At 37.6% G+C, this 20,554-nt stretch overlaps 1 protein-coding gene across 2 annotated transcripts in view; it reads right to left on the reverse strand.

Moving 5' to 3' along the window:
- LOC134663507 (zinc finger protein ush) overlaps positions 1–20,554 on the reverse strand; it is a 307,319-nt gene that overhangs the window by 137,754 nt on the left and 149,011 nt on the right. Inside the window, exon 1 of one of the 2 annotated variants that reach the window (XM_063519888.1) lies at positions 8,050–8,617. The exons of the other annotated variant lie outside the window; for it this stretch is intronic. Coding sequence (XP_063375958.1) covers positions 8,050–8,137 — 88 coding nt within the window. The 5' untranslated portion in view covers positions 8,138–8,617. Of the gene's footprint in view, positions 1–8,049; positions 8,618–20,554 lie in introns of those variants that run through there. 2 annotated transcript variants of the gene reach the window in all.

The following is a 20,554-nucleotide window of genomic DNA, read 5'->3' on the forward strand; positions in this document are numbered from 1 at the left end:
CAAGTAAAGGATGCTCGAAATTGTATATTGCCTTATATTTACTTTATTTTGTTTAAATGTTAGTGATTTATAAGGTTTTTGAAGATTGTTTGATATCCGAGGCTATAATAAGAAGGCTTAAATCATGTCAAGATTTTATATTGGTGTATGAGATTGAAACGTTGATGTTGACTTGGAATATTTAGATTATTTTTTTAAGGTAGGTAGGTACATTGGGGTAACTTCAAAAGCGGGATGATTTTGAAAATGGAAGTTATCAAAACTTGCCTTGAAATATTGTAAGTAATAAATAAATATGTAAGTTTCCGCCGTGTTACGAAAACACCATACTTTTTCGTAGCGCAAAGGAAGATTTTTGGAGACATACGATGATATTGCCTACTTGTATATATATAACAACATATAGTATACAGCATATAGATAACTATCCGCCAACTTTAGTCGAAGTGTGACAAAAATTATATAAAAATCTGTTCAACTATTTATTGCGTCACTGAAAAATTGTTCCATTCGTTGATCCGTCGTTTGCAAAAGCGATTTGGCAAAGCTACCAAGATATTATTAAAGATACCTTATCACTAACGAGAACCCAATTCTTATACTTTCCCCTTTCAAAGAGCTTAACACTCAGAACGGCTGCGGCGTTTACGTCGTTTTAAAGCGATACTAATATGCGCAAAACGTCGTAAGGTGCAAAGAAAAGTATGGGGCATACGTCGTTTGTTACATAGCGGTGTAGATACGCAGTGGGCCGGTCCACTCACGCGCAGTTGATCCCCATCAGGGCGGGGCGCCGAAAGGTCGCAGGTTCGGTGCCGGCGATGGACGTATTGATTAGGTGTTACATTAAAAGATAGCTGCTTGGATTGATAAGATGTTAATGTGTTTAAAAAGCTATGGATAGTTTGGGCAAAAAAAGTAAATGGCTTTTTGTGGTTATAGGCGCCAATCTAGTCATTACTCATTGTAAAGGCCTTAATAAAATTTGCTGCGACACGTTTCGAGAAAGCTCGTCTTGTAACTTGTAATTATAAAATTGTATGCTTTTATGTACCTATTGTATGTCTATGAAAGACAAAAATGTGCCCTTGAACAGGTAAGCAGTTAATGATGAGCATTATTGCAAGGCAAGTTAGGAAAACTATTGTTAGGTACTTAATGTTAACAACTGGAGTTTAAACTATACCAAACGAGGATGAATTTGTAAATTGTTTTTACATTTTTATTTTTAAGTATTTTCAGCCATTTTTGCACATTTTAGTTAAGTAATATTGAGCGTTAATTCCGATTTTCATCGACACATTTTTTTAGATTTTCTGGCAGATGTACAAATCTTATAAAACACGTACCAAAACGTCATCAACTCAATCCACTTTACATGTACTTATAGCCGTATTTCAAAAATATGATTACCCCAGGACTTTACGAATAGGTATGATATTTATAGAATAACAATTCATTTGGTAAGTCCCACTGCTGCGGTTTAGGATAACTTCTGGTCGTTATCATACGGGAATTAAATCATCAGTGTGTATAAAAATAAATAAACCGTCATTATATAAAATAATGAGTCAGTAAAATTATAACAACATACATGCATGTCATCATTGCGTCTGTAAAATATTAACTACATGCCGTCACTTCTTAATTCGGAGTCACATTGTTGGAATTTATTTAAGTATTTATTTATTACATATAGAATTATAGAACCAACAGCTAATATACATCAAATAATAGTAGGTAGTAATGCATAAATAACAAAGACCCAAACAGGTCGTCATCGGTAGTGAATTGATATGATTTGAAGACCAAGATGAGACCTGAGTTTCTAGGTGCTCAAAGACCATATTAGGCATATGTTTTTCTTTAGAGTCTTAAATAACTTGAGGGAATCGACGTACATAAATTGGTTGAGAAACAAATTTAGTTTCGGATTTGCCTTCCTTCTAAACAGGTAGCTTGTAGTAGGTATTCCAAGTTCACAATTTTGATACAGCACAAAAGTAAATATGTCCTCCCTGATTTTGTTTAAGCCGCGTTATTTAAATTGTTGTTACACAATTACACATACATAGGTATAGGTATAACATACATGTGTTTTCTGTAACATGAGCAATAAATTTAACTGTAGGTTGTACTCCTCAAACTGACCAACATTTGTTCAGCAACTTTTGAAAATAACTCATGTTTTTTGAACGTGATAAGACTATAATTAATACAACTGAATTAGGCTCAATATAAATGTTGTATAAAAACTTATAAACTAAAATTATACTGACTCATATTTTGATTTTTATTAGGTACACTTTAAAGTTTATTCTAAGACGCAATGTATTGCAAATTTTGTTATGTTAAAAGCGTGACAAGTAACGTCAAACACACTGATGTCAGCGTACATTGAAGGCAATATTTATTCAGAATGAAAAAGAGGAAGTCTAAAGGATTCATATTTTTTTAAAGTTGCTGAACAGATGTTGGTCAGTTTGAGGAGTACAGCCTTTAGTTTAATTTATTGCTCCTGTTACAGGAAGCACCCTGTATAATCACGCCTATTTCCCGGATGGGTAGACAGAGACCACGTATTTCCACTTGCTACGATCCTGGCATAGCTTTTTCGCTTTCTTCATTTTCGTAACATTTCTCATACACGCTCGCAGGTTTAGGGTGCTCTTGACCTGGGCCCTATTTCACCAACGTGACAAATGTCGCATTTGTCGACATCACTGTTACTGACGTCACAGGGCTCCATAGGCTACGGTAATCGCTTACCATCAGACGAGCGGTATGGTTGTTTGCCACCAACATGTTAATTAAAAAAAACTCCACTATATCGCCAGTAAATAAGTATTTATTTTGCGAAGCTAATGACAATTGTCACAAGAAATACGACAATTGTCACGAAATTCCGACACAGAACTCATTTGCTGTCAAAAATTATCGAAAGTTCTTTGAAATCTTGTGACAATTGTGATCATTATCATCATAAACATCACAAGAGAAATACCTGTTTTTTGCCGATATAATAAAGTTTTTTTAAATAATACAATGATGGTGACAAACAGGAATACGGCCCGCCCGATAGTAAGCGATAACCGTAGCCCATGGATGCCTGTGACGTCAGCAACAATGAGACTTGTCGAATTGTCGCACCTGTCACGTTGGTGAAATAGGGGCCTGGCCTTTCTTCAGGATTTCCCCGATCTGATCAGAGAAAATCCGCCGAGGTCTAACCCTTCCAACTCCCACTTCCACTAAATTGTTGTTAGCGATGTATATTCGTTCTTATTTTGTTTTTAATGAATAATCGCTTGTCCCTATTCGTCCTTTTGAAATTTTTCTTTGTTAGAAAGAGATAAAAATTAACAGCGGTTTGTAAGAGGTTGCTAAGTTTTATAAATAAGCGAGCTATAGACTCTGAAAGCTATAGTCGCACCAATGAGTCTGCAGCAGATTTATTTTGATAACCCACACAGTGGAAGTGTTATTTATACGTCATAATTTCATAGAAGTTTGACGTTTAAAATCACACTTGCACTGCGTGGGCTATCAAAATCGCTGCAGACTTTTTACGGTCTGACTCTAGAACCAACGGCTTCGTGGTCGACTTCCACAAATATATGTTACCAGTGTTGCGATATAAGTTAGCAATTTGTAAGTGATAATACATCTCAAAGCGGCCTTATCGCAGAAGCTCCAGCCAACCTTCGATCTACCTAAACTTGTAACTTTTATCGTTTCGCAGTAGACATGTTGTTATCAGTCCTGTGGGTGTTAGTTTCCTGGAGATAACGGCTGATAACCAACCAGCTTGCTAATTAGCCTTTAAAAGGCATACGTTATGTTATCGGGTCGGATAAGAAGTATTGATTGAGGGTTTTATAAGGAACAAAAGGTACTTTAACCTCCTAAGGCAAATGCGACTCTAATCCAATTGAATACAATTTAAATTTCATCGAACTGAATAAGTACTTGGGTAGGGCGTTGGGCCTTAGGAGGTTGAATGTTTTGCTAGGTATAAGTCCTGTCAAAATGCCATATAAAATGACACTTAAGAGTGACATTCTATTTTCATTTTACTATGGAAACGCGTCGCTGTCATTGTTAATTTCCATAGTAAAATGAACAGTATTGCAGCTGCAGTTGGAAATGGAATGTCACTTTAACGCAAACGCGTACGTCACGTCACACTATCAAATGAAAATTACACTAGTACGGCTACCGCCATTTTTGACATTGACAGATACGCTCGCGTCTACGTAAATTACTTTCTATACATCTCGCTTGCACTAATATGCGAGTACGAGCGAGATGCATAGAAAGTAAGTTACTTAGACGCGAGCGTATCTGTCAATGTCAAAACTGGTGGTAGTCGTACTAGTGTAATTTTGACGTACGCGTTTGCGTTAAGTGTCATTTTATATGGGATTTTGACAGGACTTATACTGGACAGGACTTATAGTGGTTTAGGGGTAGTATAAATTGAATTTGATAGTGTGACATGACGTGCCTACGCGTCTGTGTTGTCTTCTTGTATGGGATTTTGAGTTTCCGAAACGTTCAGCTTGGCGAGCTGTTCAAAATCCTATATAAAAATAGACTTGTCTATTGCGTTATCGCAGACCGATGTATGAAGTTTAACCGCCAACTGCAAGATGGACCAAAAAGTTTCTTTAAGTTTTTTTCGTGCTCTTAAAGTCACATTTACTCATTCATTCAATACTGTTTTTGCAATTTACTCGGTGTAGCTGTGTGTGTAATCATTCAACTCTCCTGCCTATACCTATATTACACTAGCGACCCGCCCCGGCTTCCCACAGAGGTAAACCTAAACAAATTATACACCTGAACCTTCCTCAAAAATCACTCTATTGATTGGTAAAACCGCATGAAAATGCGTTCAGTTATTTTTGAGTTCATCGCGAACATACATACACACAGACAAATGCGGCGGGGGACTTTGTTTTATGGTGTAGTGATTACAAACTTGATGTGTCTGTTAAAACAGCCACATAACCTCAAAATCCTCAACACTCACTAAAACAGCCAACACTGGGCCACACGCCCCCGAATCCAAGCACCGGTTGATAATGAACGTGAAATCTCGGAGGAGATAACAGCCCCCCCGTCTTATCAGATCGCCGCGCTCCGCCGGTCCCATTCACTCTTTTATCACGGCTGTACTCATTTGTTTTAAAACTATTTTGACAGTTAAAACGGTTAGGTTGGCAACTGTTTTTGGAAATGTGCAGTTTTTGGTGTTTTGCGTTTTCCGTGCTCTTTTAGTGAAAAATATAATAAATGTAATAATAGTTTTTAAAAGTAGGTAGTCACTTCATCAAAAAACTTTTTTTAGGAACCTGAATCTTATTTCTAATAAAAACTTGCCTATGTGTCACCATTGATGTTTACTGTTTTATTAGGGTTCCGTACCTCAAAAGGAAAAACGGAACCCTTATTTTATTTAATAGTCAATGTCAATCCATTTCCGTCAGTAGAAAAACGCGACAAATTAAAAAAATACGGCGCGAAGGATTATCGTCCGGTCAAAAATTTGAATTTCGCGCCTTTTTCTACTGACAATGTTGTTTGACAGATTGTTGTTTGTTTCATGTATGGAGTTCCGCTTGATATATTTTTTTATTATAACTCTAAAAGCAGTAGCCGTTCACAAAACACGTCTACATTCCATATTTCATTAAAGCAGTTTTCGAGATTAATGGCTGTGACATACGGATAGACGGACAGTCATGACATAACTATAAGTGTTCCGTTTTAGTCATTTTGGCTATGGAACCCTAACAACAAAAACACGATTCAGTCGTATGTTAAAAATATCAAGTTGAAAACACACCATAGACAAAACTTCTCAATATCCCTTCCCGATAACCACATGGCTATCCTCCGTCCCTTTCGCACTTAAGATGGCCGCGGGAGATTTTATCGCGCCTGCGCGTTAAGAGAAGCAGGTGGTCTGTTATTTTTTTATTAATAACTTTTTTTTTAAATATGATAACTACGATCCCATCTGGGTGATAAGAATCTGGTAGGATGCGGGGTTATCAATTTTATATGGAAATTTGCTACCGCGCTTGTTTATTTTGTTTCTTGGTAAAAATACTGTGATAACCTTTTGACCATGTTATCATCTGCATTGTGATGTCTATTGGCATACTCAGAGAAACAAGTCGAAGTTTTTTGAGTTCAGTCAAATGTCATGTAAAAAGCTTATTGAGAAGTTGTATAAAAAATACAAAGAAAAATTACAACATTCGGTGTAAGTACCTATTTTGTATTGTGTTCTAATTCGAATCAAAATTGACACTTATTATTTTATGGAATGTAAGTACAGTGTGACATAAACAAGTAAAAAATAAATGAGGGCGCCACTTTCCTCGTAACTGTCCCAATTTTGACGTAAAATGCCTTAACATGATAACAATTTTGTATGGAAATTGTTTAGTTCCATTTATTTGCTTTCTACTCTTTCATGTCTCACTACTTAGAGTTAGACCAAGAAAAGCCTGCAACGATTTTGATAGCATACGCAGTGTAAGTGTTATTTTAAACGTCAAACTTCTATATAATTATGACGTACTTGCGCCGCGTGTGTATCAAAATCGTAGCAGACTTTTCTTGGTCCAACTCTCCCTATTATATTGATAAACATTATCTAAGTTTTCTTCCGTATTCTACTTAGATAATAACAAAATAGATTAGAGCTACTATGAACAATGGCCCGCCCTATCTCTCTCGAGTATCTATATTAATTACAAAATATTTACTCTCAACCAAGATTTATCTGCTAAGAGTAATCAGGGCATACGAAACAATTACCAAGCAAATGAAACAAAAATCAAGCTCTTCACATGTTTGACATTGACATTGACAGTTAAGACGCCTGTCAGAAATGTCAAAATATTAGACACGGCGCGCAGGACACGAACGTGAACATATCCGTATCATATGTGACAAGCGATAACCATCCTTAAATGTATGGAGATATGATTTATTTAGATGTTTGAAGAGATATGTCACTGACAAAGTCAGTATGGTCACGATTTCACGAATTCAGTGGCGCGTTTTAAAAGTTTGTATCTGAGATTGTAACTTACACAGTTTTGGACGTTGAATTTCGAAGATTTACTAAAAGATTTATAACAATTAATATACTGTAAAGAATATTTGTATTATTTAAACCATTAATATTTAAAGGCACAAGCGAGTAACGTACAACAAAAAGTGGATATAGTCGCACCAATAAAAGTTTGCAGCGGATTTGATAGCCCACGCAGTGGAAGTGTTATTTATACGTCATAATTTCATAGAAGTTTGACGCTTAAAATGACACTTGCACTGCGTGGGCTATCAAAATCGCTGCAGACTTTTTACGGTCTAACTCTAGGTAGGTAACCTACTTACAAAAAAAGTTCCATTGATTTGTTTTAAGCCCGGTCATTTAAGTTATATTAAGGTAGGTACATCTAACAAATATGATTTTATAAATCTGCTCGTGTTAAAGTTTTTTTTTAAATAAACAAATATATGTTTACTAGTAACTCTGAAAAACCCCAGTGCAGTTACAATACATTTGTTTTCATCGAGTTACTTTAAAAACAGATAACAATTATTTATTGCCAGCTCAAAGATAATTTGGCTCGTAATAAAAATCCCAGTATTTACAGTACCACTGTTACGGCTATCAGACAGACATCCAAACAAGATAAAAAACAAACATTCTTAACGACATTCTTTATCGCGATTCCGGAGAAATCTCCACCAACTTAAAAATATAACTCGGAATATGTAATCGAAATAAATGTTGTTTTTATATCGGAACGCATTTTTAAAACAAAAATATGATCGACATTTAGGCACTTGGTATCAAAGTTTGATTTTCGAACGGACTTTTATTTAAAAGCAAATCAAATACTTTTTTAAATAACCGAAGAGCTTCTTTAAGGGTTCCTAATTCAAAAATTTGACCATAGACAACACAAGACATTAAAAATACAGATTAAATAAAAATGTAAACAAGGTTTGTTCACGTACACATTGTTTTGACGTCGACAGCGCCGCCTGGCGGGGCACCGGCGCACGCCAGCTCCAGCTGTTTCAGGTACCTCAGCCACAATAACATCACAGAAGCTACAGAAACACTTTTAAACACTACAATTGTCTTCAACAGACCGAATATTCGTTCGCACCGTCATGCTTTTCCCGCGTAAACTGAGTGACTGGCTGCCGCGCGGACTCCCCTCCACGCACACAGCGCCGCGCGGGCGTGTGTGCACGGCGACCCACACTAGCGCGCCCGATTCCTTATCAGGTTGGTTTAACTAGCATTGGCTGGCCCCAGATGCTATCAGTCCGGAGCTCGCGGTAACGCTGCATAGAAAGATAACGTCTGTGATGCTATCATTATGTTTGAATAAACTTGTATAAAATGTCAAATAAAAAAGCTGCGCGCCATAAATGTCGTCTCTATGGGTGATTTTTGAAAGATAGGGCAGAGACAATGGGGGTTTTATGGAGTGGGTCGAACATTGTTATGTTAACTCTATCAGGAAATGTTAGTTAAGCATCATTCTTGAGCTCTGTAATAATTTTATTTCGTCCGCTTTCGATAATCATTTTTGGCACCCAATATGAACTCATCGATACCAAAATTGGGTATAAAATTGAGCGCAAAAAATTAGTCACTAGGTTCGTCCGAGTCACTCCGCTGACCCAGCTTCAAAACCACAAAAATAAGAATATGTCAGAGACATTTATTAATGAAATTTCCCATAAACAAAATGGGAAAATATATCATTTCTATTTTTGCCTTTTTTATCTAAGGCAATGAGGTAAACGTCCCTGTGCTCGATACCGCCAACAAACTGTTGTACAGTTTGGCGAAATTTTTGTTACTGTGTATGTATGTGTTTTTTATATAACAATAAATTAAAAAAAAAAAAAAAAAAATATGCTAATGCCAAATAATTGACACTCTGTTGTCACCTCAATTTTTGACATAAGTTTAAATATGACATGTACTGGGTATACGTTTAACTTGTCTATTGCATATCGCTTTCCTTATTATTCCAAAAAAATGCACGTACGGCTCTATTAATTTGTAATTTTAAAAACGTTGCTTTAGTTTTTTTTTTACTAAAGAACAATGAAGACTGAGGTAAAATCGTGATCGGTCCCGTTTCACCGCGATGTATCTATTTCAGTTTTTATCTGCGATCAGCTATCTATTATCTATGATCGAATTGATTAGTGCTAGACACGATATCAGACAGGTGGCTTGGCTGTGGTTATAAAAGCACTAAAATAAACTGTGATGATATTTTGTGATAATGATAGATGTAAAGAGAAGATAGTTCGTTGTGAAATGTGTATTTTTACTGCGTTTCTAAGATATACGGCTCGATTCGGGAAATGAATTAGACACTCACTAGATATTAAATAGTAAAGATATGTGTCATTCCACTGCAAAAGGTACCTTATAGCGGCTGGCGCCGCGATTCGGGAAATGAATTAGAGAGTCACAAGATATGAAATAGTGAAGATATGTGACGTTCCACGGAAAAAGGTACCTTATGGTGGCCGGCGCATACGTCGCATAGCGCCGCAATAATATTGGAGCGGCATTAATCATAGCGTAAGTGCCAACCGCCATAAGGTACCTTTACCCGTTGGACGACACATATCTTTACTATATCGTATCTAGTTAATCTCTAATTCATTTCCAGAATCGCGCCGATGAGATAATTTTACAATAGAAAGAAAATGAAACGGATGAGCATGTTGGGAATATTTTTAGGTATATACTTACAATTATTTTTGTACTGGTGAGTAAAACCATGTCCACTCTATACGTGGCATTATTTTGGTGCGTACGCTTGCCCTAAATTGAAAGGTGAAAAGTTTGGTTAAGCGTGAACTGGAACTTACCTGAAAAAAAGAAAAGTTATTTAATATTTTTTCTGGTAAATATTTTAGTTTTGGTACAAGCTTTTATAGCTGACTGTACTTTTCTTTCCACAGGCAGCTAATACTCATCGAAGCAATTCTAACAAACTCAAACAAAATTGGGTTGCGTTGTTTTATGATAGAGTTCCTATGGCCACCCGAGCTGATCTGATGATGGAGACAGATCATCAGATCAGCTCTATGGTACTTACCATAATATTTTATTGTCAACGATGCAAAATTTCAGCTTCATCGAGAACCGAGAAGTGGGTAAAATTTAAGTAACTAGCAGATAGACAACGGGACAGATGAAACGAAATAATTATATAATTATAAAGTTATAAAAATACTTTGAAGACGTGTGAATTGTGAATCCGAGGTGAATACAAACGTTTTGCCTCTACGAAGCATTTTCGCTACATATCGGGAAACCCATGTTATCGGCTACGACGTAGCGCTACGACCGTAGCTCAGCGGTGAATGTGTTAACATACTTTTTCAACTATTGTTGGAGTACTGTGCAAGGGGTACGCTATATATGTGCCTAGCCCTGTCTCTCTCGCACACCGGAGCGGCGTGCGGACCGCATCAGAGCTATAATAACTAACTATAAAACTTATCTCAGATTAGCTGCGGAGTTCGTGCCGTTTCATCTTTCATACAGCCGTATTCGAACAATGAGATACGTCAAATACTAGATATTGAAACGATATGGATTAGATATGTCAGTGTCAAAAGTGACGTTTTTGTTTGAAGAAATGACAATTTTGACACTAGTTTGACACTGACATTTCTAATCCATATCGTTTTAATATCTAGTATTGTTCGAATACGGCTGATAGAGACATACGCCATATTCCACTTCGCTAAGCTACAAACTAAAACAGTTATATCGATCACTAAATCTATATATCTAATCTAATCTAATACCGGGTGTGGCCTGTAACATGAGCAAATAATTAAAACATAGATTGTACTCCTCAAAGGTGACACTTTTGTTCAAAAACTTTTAAAAATTATAAAGTATTTCGACTCCCTATTTTTCATAAAAAATAAATATTGTCTTCAATGGACGCCATCGCCACGCCATATCATTGTGATTGACGTTTCTTGTCACGCCTTAAACATAACAAAATTTGCAATACATGGCGTCTTAGAATAAACTTTAAAGGGTATTAAAAATCAAACTACAAGTTATTTTTAAAAGTCGCTGAACAAATGTTGGTCAGTATGAGGAGTACAGCCTACAGTTGAATTTTTTGCTTATGTTACAGGCCACACCCGGTATATCTTATATCTAATACTTTTAACCTGTCCGATCCCACGACCCATATACGCCTTACAATTAAGTACGCCACATATTTGTGCCCTTGGGATAGGATAGGACAGATTAAACGAGTAATTCTTGTATATTTGTGACGTTCCACGGTAAAAGGTACCTTATGGCGGCTGGCGCTTACGTCGCATAGCGCCGCAAGAATATTGGAGCGGCGTTAGTAATAGCGTAATCGCCAACCGCCATAAGGTACCTTTTACCGTGGATCGTCACATTTATTTATATATATTTCGGGGATCTCGGAAACGGTTCTAACGGGTTCGATGAAATTTGCTATATGGGGGTTTTTGGGGGCAATAAATCGATCTAGTTAGGTCTTATATCAGGGAAAACGCGCAATTTTGAGTTTTTATATGTTTTCCAAGCAAAGCTCTCCCAGATATTTTTATATTGAAATTTCGTTTAGCTTATTTTTGTCGTTGGTCAACCTATCTAAATATTCTTCGGCACTTTTCATTATTACTTACAACGTATATAGTATTAGGCATTGTGTATAATTATGTATTTATTACTATTATTTAACATTTATAAATAGTTTACTTGCGAGCATATCTAAGCAATCCTGTCCGGTCTGGTTCCCTACGATACAATGTGCGCCTGCGCCTATAATGTGGTGATCAGTGTACAATACAAATGTCATTTTTGACAAATAAATTGTGAATTCAGAATTTTCATTCTCTACTTAAAGTCACCCTGTATAAAGCCTGCGCGTAAACTCATTTACATTGCGCGTATGTTTCCAGCTATCTCATATCATCGATTAACTTTTTGTGATTTTATCGGCGGTTAGTTAAAATAATAATGGGTTACGAGTTACTGGCTTTAAAGGCCATGTGTAAAGGTCTTTACACTAGTTTTTGCTGGAGTTCATTCATATGATAACAAGGTAGATAAGGCTTATTAGAAAGTCTGAAAATTATACGAGTATTTTAAAGATTTAAGAGCAAAAAAACAAGCATATAGTCTCACCCATACACCTGAAGCATATGCAAGCTTATACTCGTAAACGCAAGCCTTTAGATTCTTTAAAACAAAGATTGAATGATTGAAATGCTAATTGAATTCTATTCTGCCATTTAGAAACATTTTCAAAAAAATGAATAGACAAAACAATATTTAATTATCATCATACATGCTCAAATGCTCACAAAATTTGCAAGAATGGCGAAATAGCCAAGCTAGCCCACCGAAAACTAATTTCTCCATTTCCCACATATCTCGTCAGGGCATATTTTTACGTAAAGAAAATTTATAATTCCAAGTAAATATAAAGAATCAGCAGATTTTTATGAATGATCATAAAATACCTAATATGGGATTATCTTGTGGCCTAGTCAAGATGACAAGCGTTTGTATAAAATAAAACAAAATGCTGTTATTTCCATACCTACATCATTTACGTTTATCTTAGCGTTTCGTTTTCTACAAACAATTCTCATCTTGGCTAGGCTTCCCTAGATTGGAAGCCCTAAAAGCCATACACATGCGACTGATGCAATCTGGAGATTGCAAACATGGAGCCAACGAAGAAATAGTCTAGCCCACCGAAAACTAATTTCTCCATCTCCCACATATCTCGTCAGTATCGCTGCAGGGGCAAAGAGAATTTGAAATAGAGGAATATTGTCAAAGTAAATTCTGTAGTCATTGCATTTACTGCCATGTTTCCACACAAATGATTAACAGTTTTTGATAGCTAGTGAAGTGGACTGTATGATGAATTGGTGATATAATGGAAACACGTAGATTTTATACAAATATTATAAATAATTTATTTATGAAAGAACAGCAAGAACTTAATAGATAGGCGGTGACAGGCAGACTGATTGTCAAACACAAATTAAAATACTTCACAAACAATACGTTCGAAGGAGGCCGCGTGCCAGCCAGTCGCAACATGTGTTTTTGTTAAATGACAAGAAGTATCGCCATCTACCTGGAGAGTAGGCCAAATACAAAACAATATTCCTCTAGTCTAAATTATCTTTGATAGGGACATTAAATTATGGTTCTAAAAACAATATGAAACAGAATGTTAATTAGAAAGCACATTGTGATAGGTTCATAATATCAGCGGCTCTGAAACACATACTCATGCGACAGATGCAATCTGGAGATTGCAAACATGGAGCCAACGAAGAAACGGTCTAGCCCACCGAAAACTAATTTCTCCATCTCCCACATATCTCGTCAGTATCGCTGCAAGACATTAACACTGGACATATTTTTACAGAGTCGCATTAAGAATCCATTAGGTGGCGGGCAGATAATGTGACGAAACTGATTAATACACTATCTGCGGCTATCGGCCGTTTGATTTATATAAGCTTTATCTGGTCGAGATGCGGCGTGGCGCCGGCGCAGGGCTGCCGGGCGTCTGCGCAAGGACTGTACCTCTAAAACTTTTGGGCATTCCTTTTAGGAAATAGTCTAATATACTTCATAAGTTAAGAGTTACTAACCATATTATTGAACCTGTTTTCTGAAATAAATGATCTTTGAAGTGAAAACTTCTTTAGCGGCGCTGTGCAATTTTTGTGATGGGAAAAAAATGTTAAACTCGCGACAGCTCACGTGACCGTAAGATTCGTAAGGCGTAAAACGAACACGTGCCCTGATCGAAAAACTGTTACAAATGTCATTGAGTTTTCACTTCTGCCGGCACTTCTGCCGGCACTCCCGGAGTGCAACCCGTTGTTTTTTGTTTTTCTTATTTATTATAACTCATTAATGAGCCATTTTCGTGAAAAATAATAGGAATATAAAAATAAAAATGTGGAAGAAAATTCGAATTTCGCAAATACCTTTTAATCTGTTGGAAAAGAGGTTTATTTTAGTCCGACCAATCATTTCTGTCGTGAAAAAGGAGGAAAAGATGTCAGTAAAATCACGGGGCCGCCTCGCGCGAGGCCCCTTCGGGCTTGAAAGAAAAGGGCCTCGTAGATACTTTGCCCACGGCTAAATTAGTTCACGCTACGCCACTGTGGGGCCCGATTAAGTCCCGTTTTACAAATAAATATATATATATGTCCGGGGATCCGGGGGGCTCTAACGATAATAACGATATACTCGTAGATTAAATTTGCTATATGGGGGTTATCGGGGGTGATAAATCGATCTAACTAGGTCTGATCTCTGGGAAAATGTTAAATTTTGAGTTTTCATACGTTTTCCGAGCAAAGTTCGGTCTCCCATATATTAATAAGTAAATCTTAGACATTAACCAAGAGCCATCCCTACCGTATCTCCATACACTTAGCTTTCCCGACGCATGCGTGCTCCGATATGACGTCTCAAACTGTGGAGTATTATGTACGGCTTGTATCGCCGACACAACTAACCTAATCTAAACCTTATTGTAAACACATAAGGTCTACCGATGGTCAGGCAATATGTTGCCTTGTATGAGTGCAGTCGGCTCCCGTTTTTATTACATTTGTATCTTACACTTACTGTTGGGAAGATGATTTCATAGAAGATTTAGTGACACGTTTTAGTTCTTACAATTTATTTATATGAAATAATATATGTATGTAGGGGAGACTGAGGCGAGTTGTGACAGAGGAGAGTTGTGACATCGTCGATTTTTTGGAATCTATTAACTAGAAACTAGGTCGCAATAGCGCGCGTTTGTTAGTTCAAGTTACGAGTTGCGTTACACTGTTGCGACCTAGTTTCTAGTTAATAGATTCCAAAAAATCGACGATGTCACAACTCTCCTCTGTCACAACTCGCCTCGGTCTCCCCTACGTGGGGATTTATGATGGTAAGGTAAAAAATAATTTAATTGATCTTTGAAGAACATTAATTATAAGACTTATTTATTCATTCTTATTTGTTCCAACAACATGTAAAACCCTAGCTTTCGCATGCAAGAAAAAATATTCTATAATCATAAAATTCTCTCTTTTAGGGTTCCGTACAAATTTGGGTACGTAACCCTTTACCCTTTGACAAAAACGGGACCCTATTACTGTCTGTCCGTCTGTCTGTCACCAGGCTGTATCTTATATGAGCCGTGATAGCTATAGAAAGTTGAAATTTTTACAAATGATGTATTTCTGTTGCCGCTATAAGAACAAACACTAAAAAGTACGGAACCTACGGTGGGCGAGTCCGACTCGCACTTGTCCGGTTTTTTTTAATAAAACTGTCACAAAATGTGGTCCAACAATTATTATACAAGCGCCGTAAAATGCGTCATTAAATCGTAAATGTCCAGTAAAATAATTAACTTTAATTGTCACAACATAAAGTTGATTATTATGACTCTGTTGGTCTCAAGTTTCTATTTTGTATTCGTTATAGCTTGTTTAACATTTTTCTTCGAGGTAGGTCTGATCGATCTAAAGTATTTGTTATCTTTATGATATCAATGTTACGTCTACTTAGATTTTTGATGGCATAGCAAAAGGTGAATGAACAAATAGACTTATATCGACCGGGATATGGACCGTGATTAGGTACCTCTTGTATTGTTTTCGAACTCCCGATATTCCCGACTGTCGGCGCGATTCGGGAAATGAATTCGACATTCACTAGATATGAAATAGTAACGATATGTGACGTTCCACGGCAAAAGGTACCCTATGGCCGCAATAATATTGGAGCGACGCTAATAATAGCGTAAGCGCCTACCGCCATAGGGTACCTTTTGCCGTGGAATGTCACATATCGTTACTATTTCATATCTAGTGAATGTGTAATTAATTTCCCGAATCGCGCCGTGTAGCTTGTATGTAATCGCTCTGCGTTAGTTAGTATGTAGCAGTATTACAGATGCATACTGCTACCAAAAGTCTGATAAGAAAGTACACGCTCGAGTACTTATCATAATTATAATTCGGAGTATTCCGTACTTAGTACAGTCTACTGCGTTTTTTGTCCCAAAAATTTTATTATCTCAATTAAATTTGATAGGTATTTTTATTTATTTAGCTTTAGTTATTAGTTGTAGTTAATTTTAGTTTTATATCATTTTATAACACTTATTATACAATAAATGGATCTCAATTAAAGATAATATTTGTATATGGGTTGACAATTAGGTACATGCATTATCTGTGTAAGTTTAAAATGTGTAAATTGGCTACGTAATTTATTTATGAAAATAGGACAAACATCTAGTTATGAACATTAATATGGATATATTCGATAGCACGTATTGAAGGAACGTATAGTTGACCCCATAGTGGACGCTAATTAGATAAGGTAAATGATCCAATGTTCTACCCTTCTACATTAGTCAGGCTTATAATTCTAATTCAAATCAAATTGGCATTGCGGTGTCAAATATAATAATGTTTAACTAGGCTTTCCTAGATACTACTGGGCCTAAAATATGCAGTCAAGCGTGAGTCGGACTTATGTACGGAACCCTTGGAACGCGAGTCCGACTCGGAATTGACCGGTTTTTTATTTTCTGTGCTAATAAATATTCCTTATTCTTATTCGCCATATTCGTAGCCGAGTGTAGTTTCCAGCGATGGCGGCGATTATCGCGCGATCAAATTACCGTTCCCGGTTTGCGGCTGGCTCTTAGCACGTTTTCAATCACGGTACAACTGGAGTACCTACCTACTGCCATGTGTGTTTAACGTTAGCCCTTTACATGCATATTTGTTTTAGGTAATAGCTATACATGTACCTACCTACAGGTATACTAGTCCACCACGCTTTAAGGCCTGCGCAAACCGGCGGAGCGCAGCGCAGTTCACTTTAAAATTATCAATGTATTTTCTTCCCTATTTCAGTTAGAAGGTATAAATTTAAATGCTTTGAGACCGACCACGGAGCATCACAGAGGATTGTTACTCCGCGGCATCAAGGAGCACGTTAGAGGATACCGCGGCGGTAGGCGTCGGCATGCCGTGGCATCCCCCGGCATGTGCCGGGGCTTTCCGAGTGCGCCGGGCTAGTGCCGGGACGACGGGGGAGAATTCGTGCATACCTACTAGTAACTAATCCCTAGTGATAGAGTACACGCAGCGGCATGCCGCGGCATCCTCCGGCCTGCGCCGAAGTGCTCCCTGGTGCGCCGGCCGCCAGCGCACGGGCTGCCGGGCGCTCGCGGTATGTCGGGGGATTTTACCTCGCCGGTGTGCGCTGCGCGGCGTAAATCCTCCTCGGGGATCTGCGCTGCGCTCCGCCGGTTTGCGCTGGCCTTTAGTCTGTCTAAGCTCGCGCACATCTTTCATTTTCGCTTATCTCCACTCCACCTCAGTGGAAAGGCAGCCTTACCGACCTTTACACCCACATCCTCAATACCAGTTTTGCTCGTAGTTGCCAAAAACCCTTTCGCTCCCACACCAAAGGGCCTACCGTGAACCACGTTCAACGTGTTGCCCCTCTGTCGCACTTGTAAATTCGTACATAAGTGAGACAGGGAGACAACACGTCGAAAGTGGTTCGCGGTAGGCCCTCAGATACCGGGTGACGTGACAACGATACCCAAATCGCGCGTCTCGATCTTTACCAATTAACTCTTGCACATTCCTTCAACACCCTAAAGGGCTTAACCGCCAAAAAACGCCTAGAGTTTTATGACATTTTGGGCCAGGCCAGTTTTAGTACAAAGATTACTATCTGAATTTAGTCACGATGCAGTTCCATTTCATTAAATCGCTGAATCCTTGATTTTATTAGGTTTTTATTGATACACGATTGCTTTAGCTCGAATCGTTACCGGCTTATGCATATAATGACCCTGCTTAAGCATATAAGCAATGTAACTATTGGAAATAATATCTTAAGTGTTCCGTACCACATTTGTATAGTGTGACTTAAAATAGTTGAAATTTAATAAAGTGGAACTAAGAAATTTCCATACTAAATTGTTGCCATGTTTATCTTTGTATCTTTAGGTCACAATATCTACCCTCGAATGGATCCTTAAGCTGAAAAAATAATAATTATGCAGACTGTACTAATAGGGATACTCTTAAGCTATTAACTTGACCATCATGTGCACCTTATTTCTTTAAAATACGGCCAACAATAGAGCATTTTACCCTAGTCATTTATTTTTCACTCTCCAAAATAAATAAATAATAAATACAGTGGTTACTAATGTAATTTATATTCTTGAATCCGAATAAATCCGTCCAAAATCACACACCGTAAAATTTACGCTGCAAACCCCGTATTTTAAATTTGAACTAAAAACTAACATATAAAAACTAAATTCAATTCTCAAGGAATCCACTAAGCATGAAACGAAACTTCGTCAGAATTCCGTCATAACTGAACTCGAGACGGTCCATATTGCATTGTGGGCCTAATTGGATTCAGATCCTTATCAGCAACTGATAAAATGGAATAGATAACATTCTGTAGTGACTTATTAAGGTCGTTCCCAGAATAATATTAGATGGTATGATACGAGCTCGCGGCGTATGTGTAGCGACAGCAGACTACGAGTTTTTAATTTTCATAGCTTAGAATAAACAAATAAATAAATATCATCTATTACACAGATCAACCTAGCCCCTAACTATACAACTAACTAACAAAATCTACACTCAAATGGCTCCTTAAGCCAGTAGAGGGTAGATGAAAACATTACACGATCAAATAATGTAGGTTAAATAAAGGCAGGTCGTTCAGTGAGAGATCCAGGCGGTTTTGTATTTGGTCGGTTAACCAATAAATGTTATAACTACCCGAAAATGTACAAATTGTTTGTTTACTTTTATTTAAATATCTAAAGATACAGATAAGCAAAGCTTTTGTTATGGCTGCTAGGCGACGATATGCATAGGTACTTATATAGGTACATAGAAAATATCCATGACTCAAATTAATGCCCTTACCAGGATTTGAACCCGGGACCATCGCGGTTTCATAGGCAGTGTCACCCACTAGGCCACCAGACCGGCTAATAAACAAGACCAAGTGCGGGTAGTTCGAAAAACTCGCCTAGAAGATGATGATGTCAACTTTAGCCAGTTTACTCCGAGACGGGGACAACGCCGTCCTCGAAACGTCGGAGGTAAAATTTAAAAGTCCCGTCGTTGTGTATTATTGGAAGTATTGTTTGACTTTAGCAATATTCACGAACAAGTTGTATTGCAAAATTAAATGTTAATGATGACCGAAGAGCTGGCGGCTACCTATTGCGATACAGGCGCGACAAATGCCGCCAGCATCCTTGGTACAATGCCTCAAGAGCCTATTTTAGATTTAAGCTTATTAATTTCTTTTAGTAATACCACTGTTATATACACTCGTATCTTGTTCGTAAATAAATTATCTTTATTTTAATGTTAATGATTCGTGTATTTCACACAGCTGACTCTGCCGACGCTACCGCCCTATCAGAGATCTGTACAACGGATCGTGTAGTGTAGTTTTTGCGAAATTGGTCCCGATCAACCTCCACTCTGATTCCCTGGAGTTGGCAGCAGCCACGTGACGTCACAGGGCCAAGGACCATGCATGACGTCACGATCACCGTTTCGGACAAACTCAAAAATGAGTCGCTTTATTTTAAACTCGGATTAATTCCATTATTAACTCTTGTCCAGGAGTACTTGCAGTCACTGACCAAAGAATTTGCATGACTAGTTGTCACAATTATGACAATGTTATATGTATGTAATTTAAATGTAACAAATTGAATTACAATGAATTTCCTGTACATACAAAATTAAATCAATGTTTTTGTCCTAATAATGAGCTACACTAATAACATCCTCGTAGCGGTGTGCTAAAATAGGAGGTTTAGCGCTATCTCGACCGCAGTATGAAATCATGGAGTGATTCATTAGACTCGCCGATAGAGGGCGGAGGTGACGCGCCCGCCACCGCGGCGCGGGCGCATACCATAGGATGCAGCGTATTTAGTAAACACCCCTAGGATGGACGTGGCACTTACCACTCACATGCTTTATGCAACTGTAATTGCAAGCTGTCACCCTTATTTTCACATAATACTTAATATGTGTAGAGGTCACTGAAAAATATCAATCATGTGAGTAGCTAATAATGGGATGTAACTACATATATCACAAAATCCTACAATAAATATTAATCACCAGTTTTTAAACACTGGCAATGGCAACATTATACCATAAAAGTCATAGAGCTGCTTAGCTTTGTCGTTTAATTCTATTTTGTTTATTTTAACATAGATATGAAAAAAAAAACATAGATATAAGCAATTCGTTAAGAGATGACATAGGTACAACCAGAGTGGGGAGACACTCCTGTCTTCGGTCGAACTCGGCTCCGCTCGGCCTCAGCATTGCTCCGAGCAGT

The sequence above is a fragment of the Cydia fagiglandana genome, chromosome 4 (assembly GCF_963556715.1).
Source record: "Cydia fagiglandana chromosome 4, ilCydFagi1.1, whole genome shotgun sequence".
Taxonomy (NCBI): Eukaryota; Metazoa; Arthropoda; class Insecta; order Lepidoptera; family Tortricidae; genus Cydia; species Cydia fagiglandana.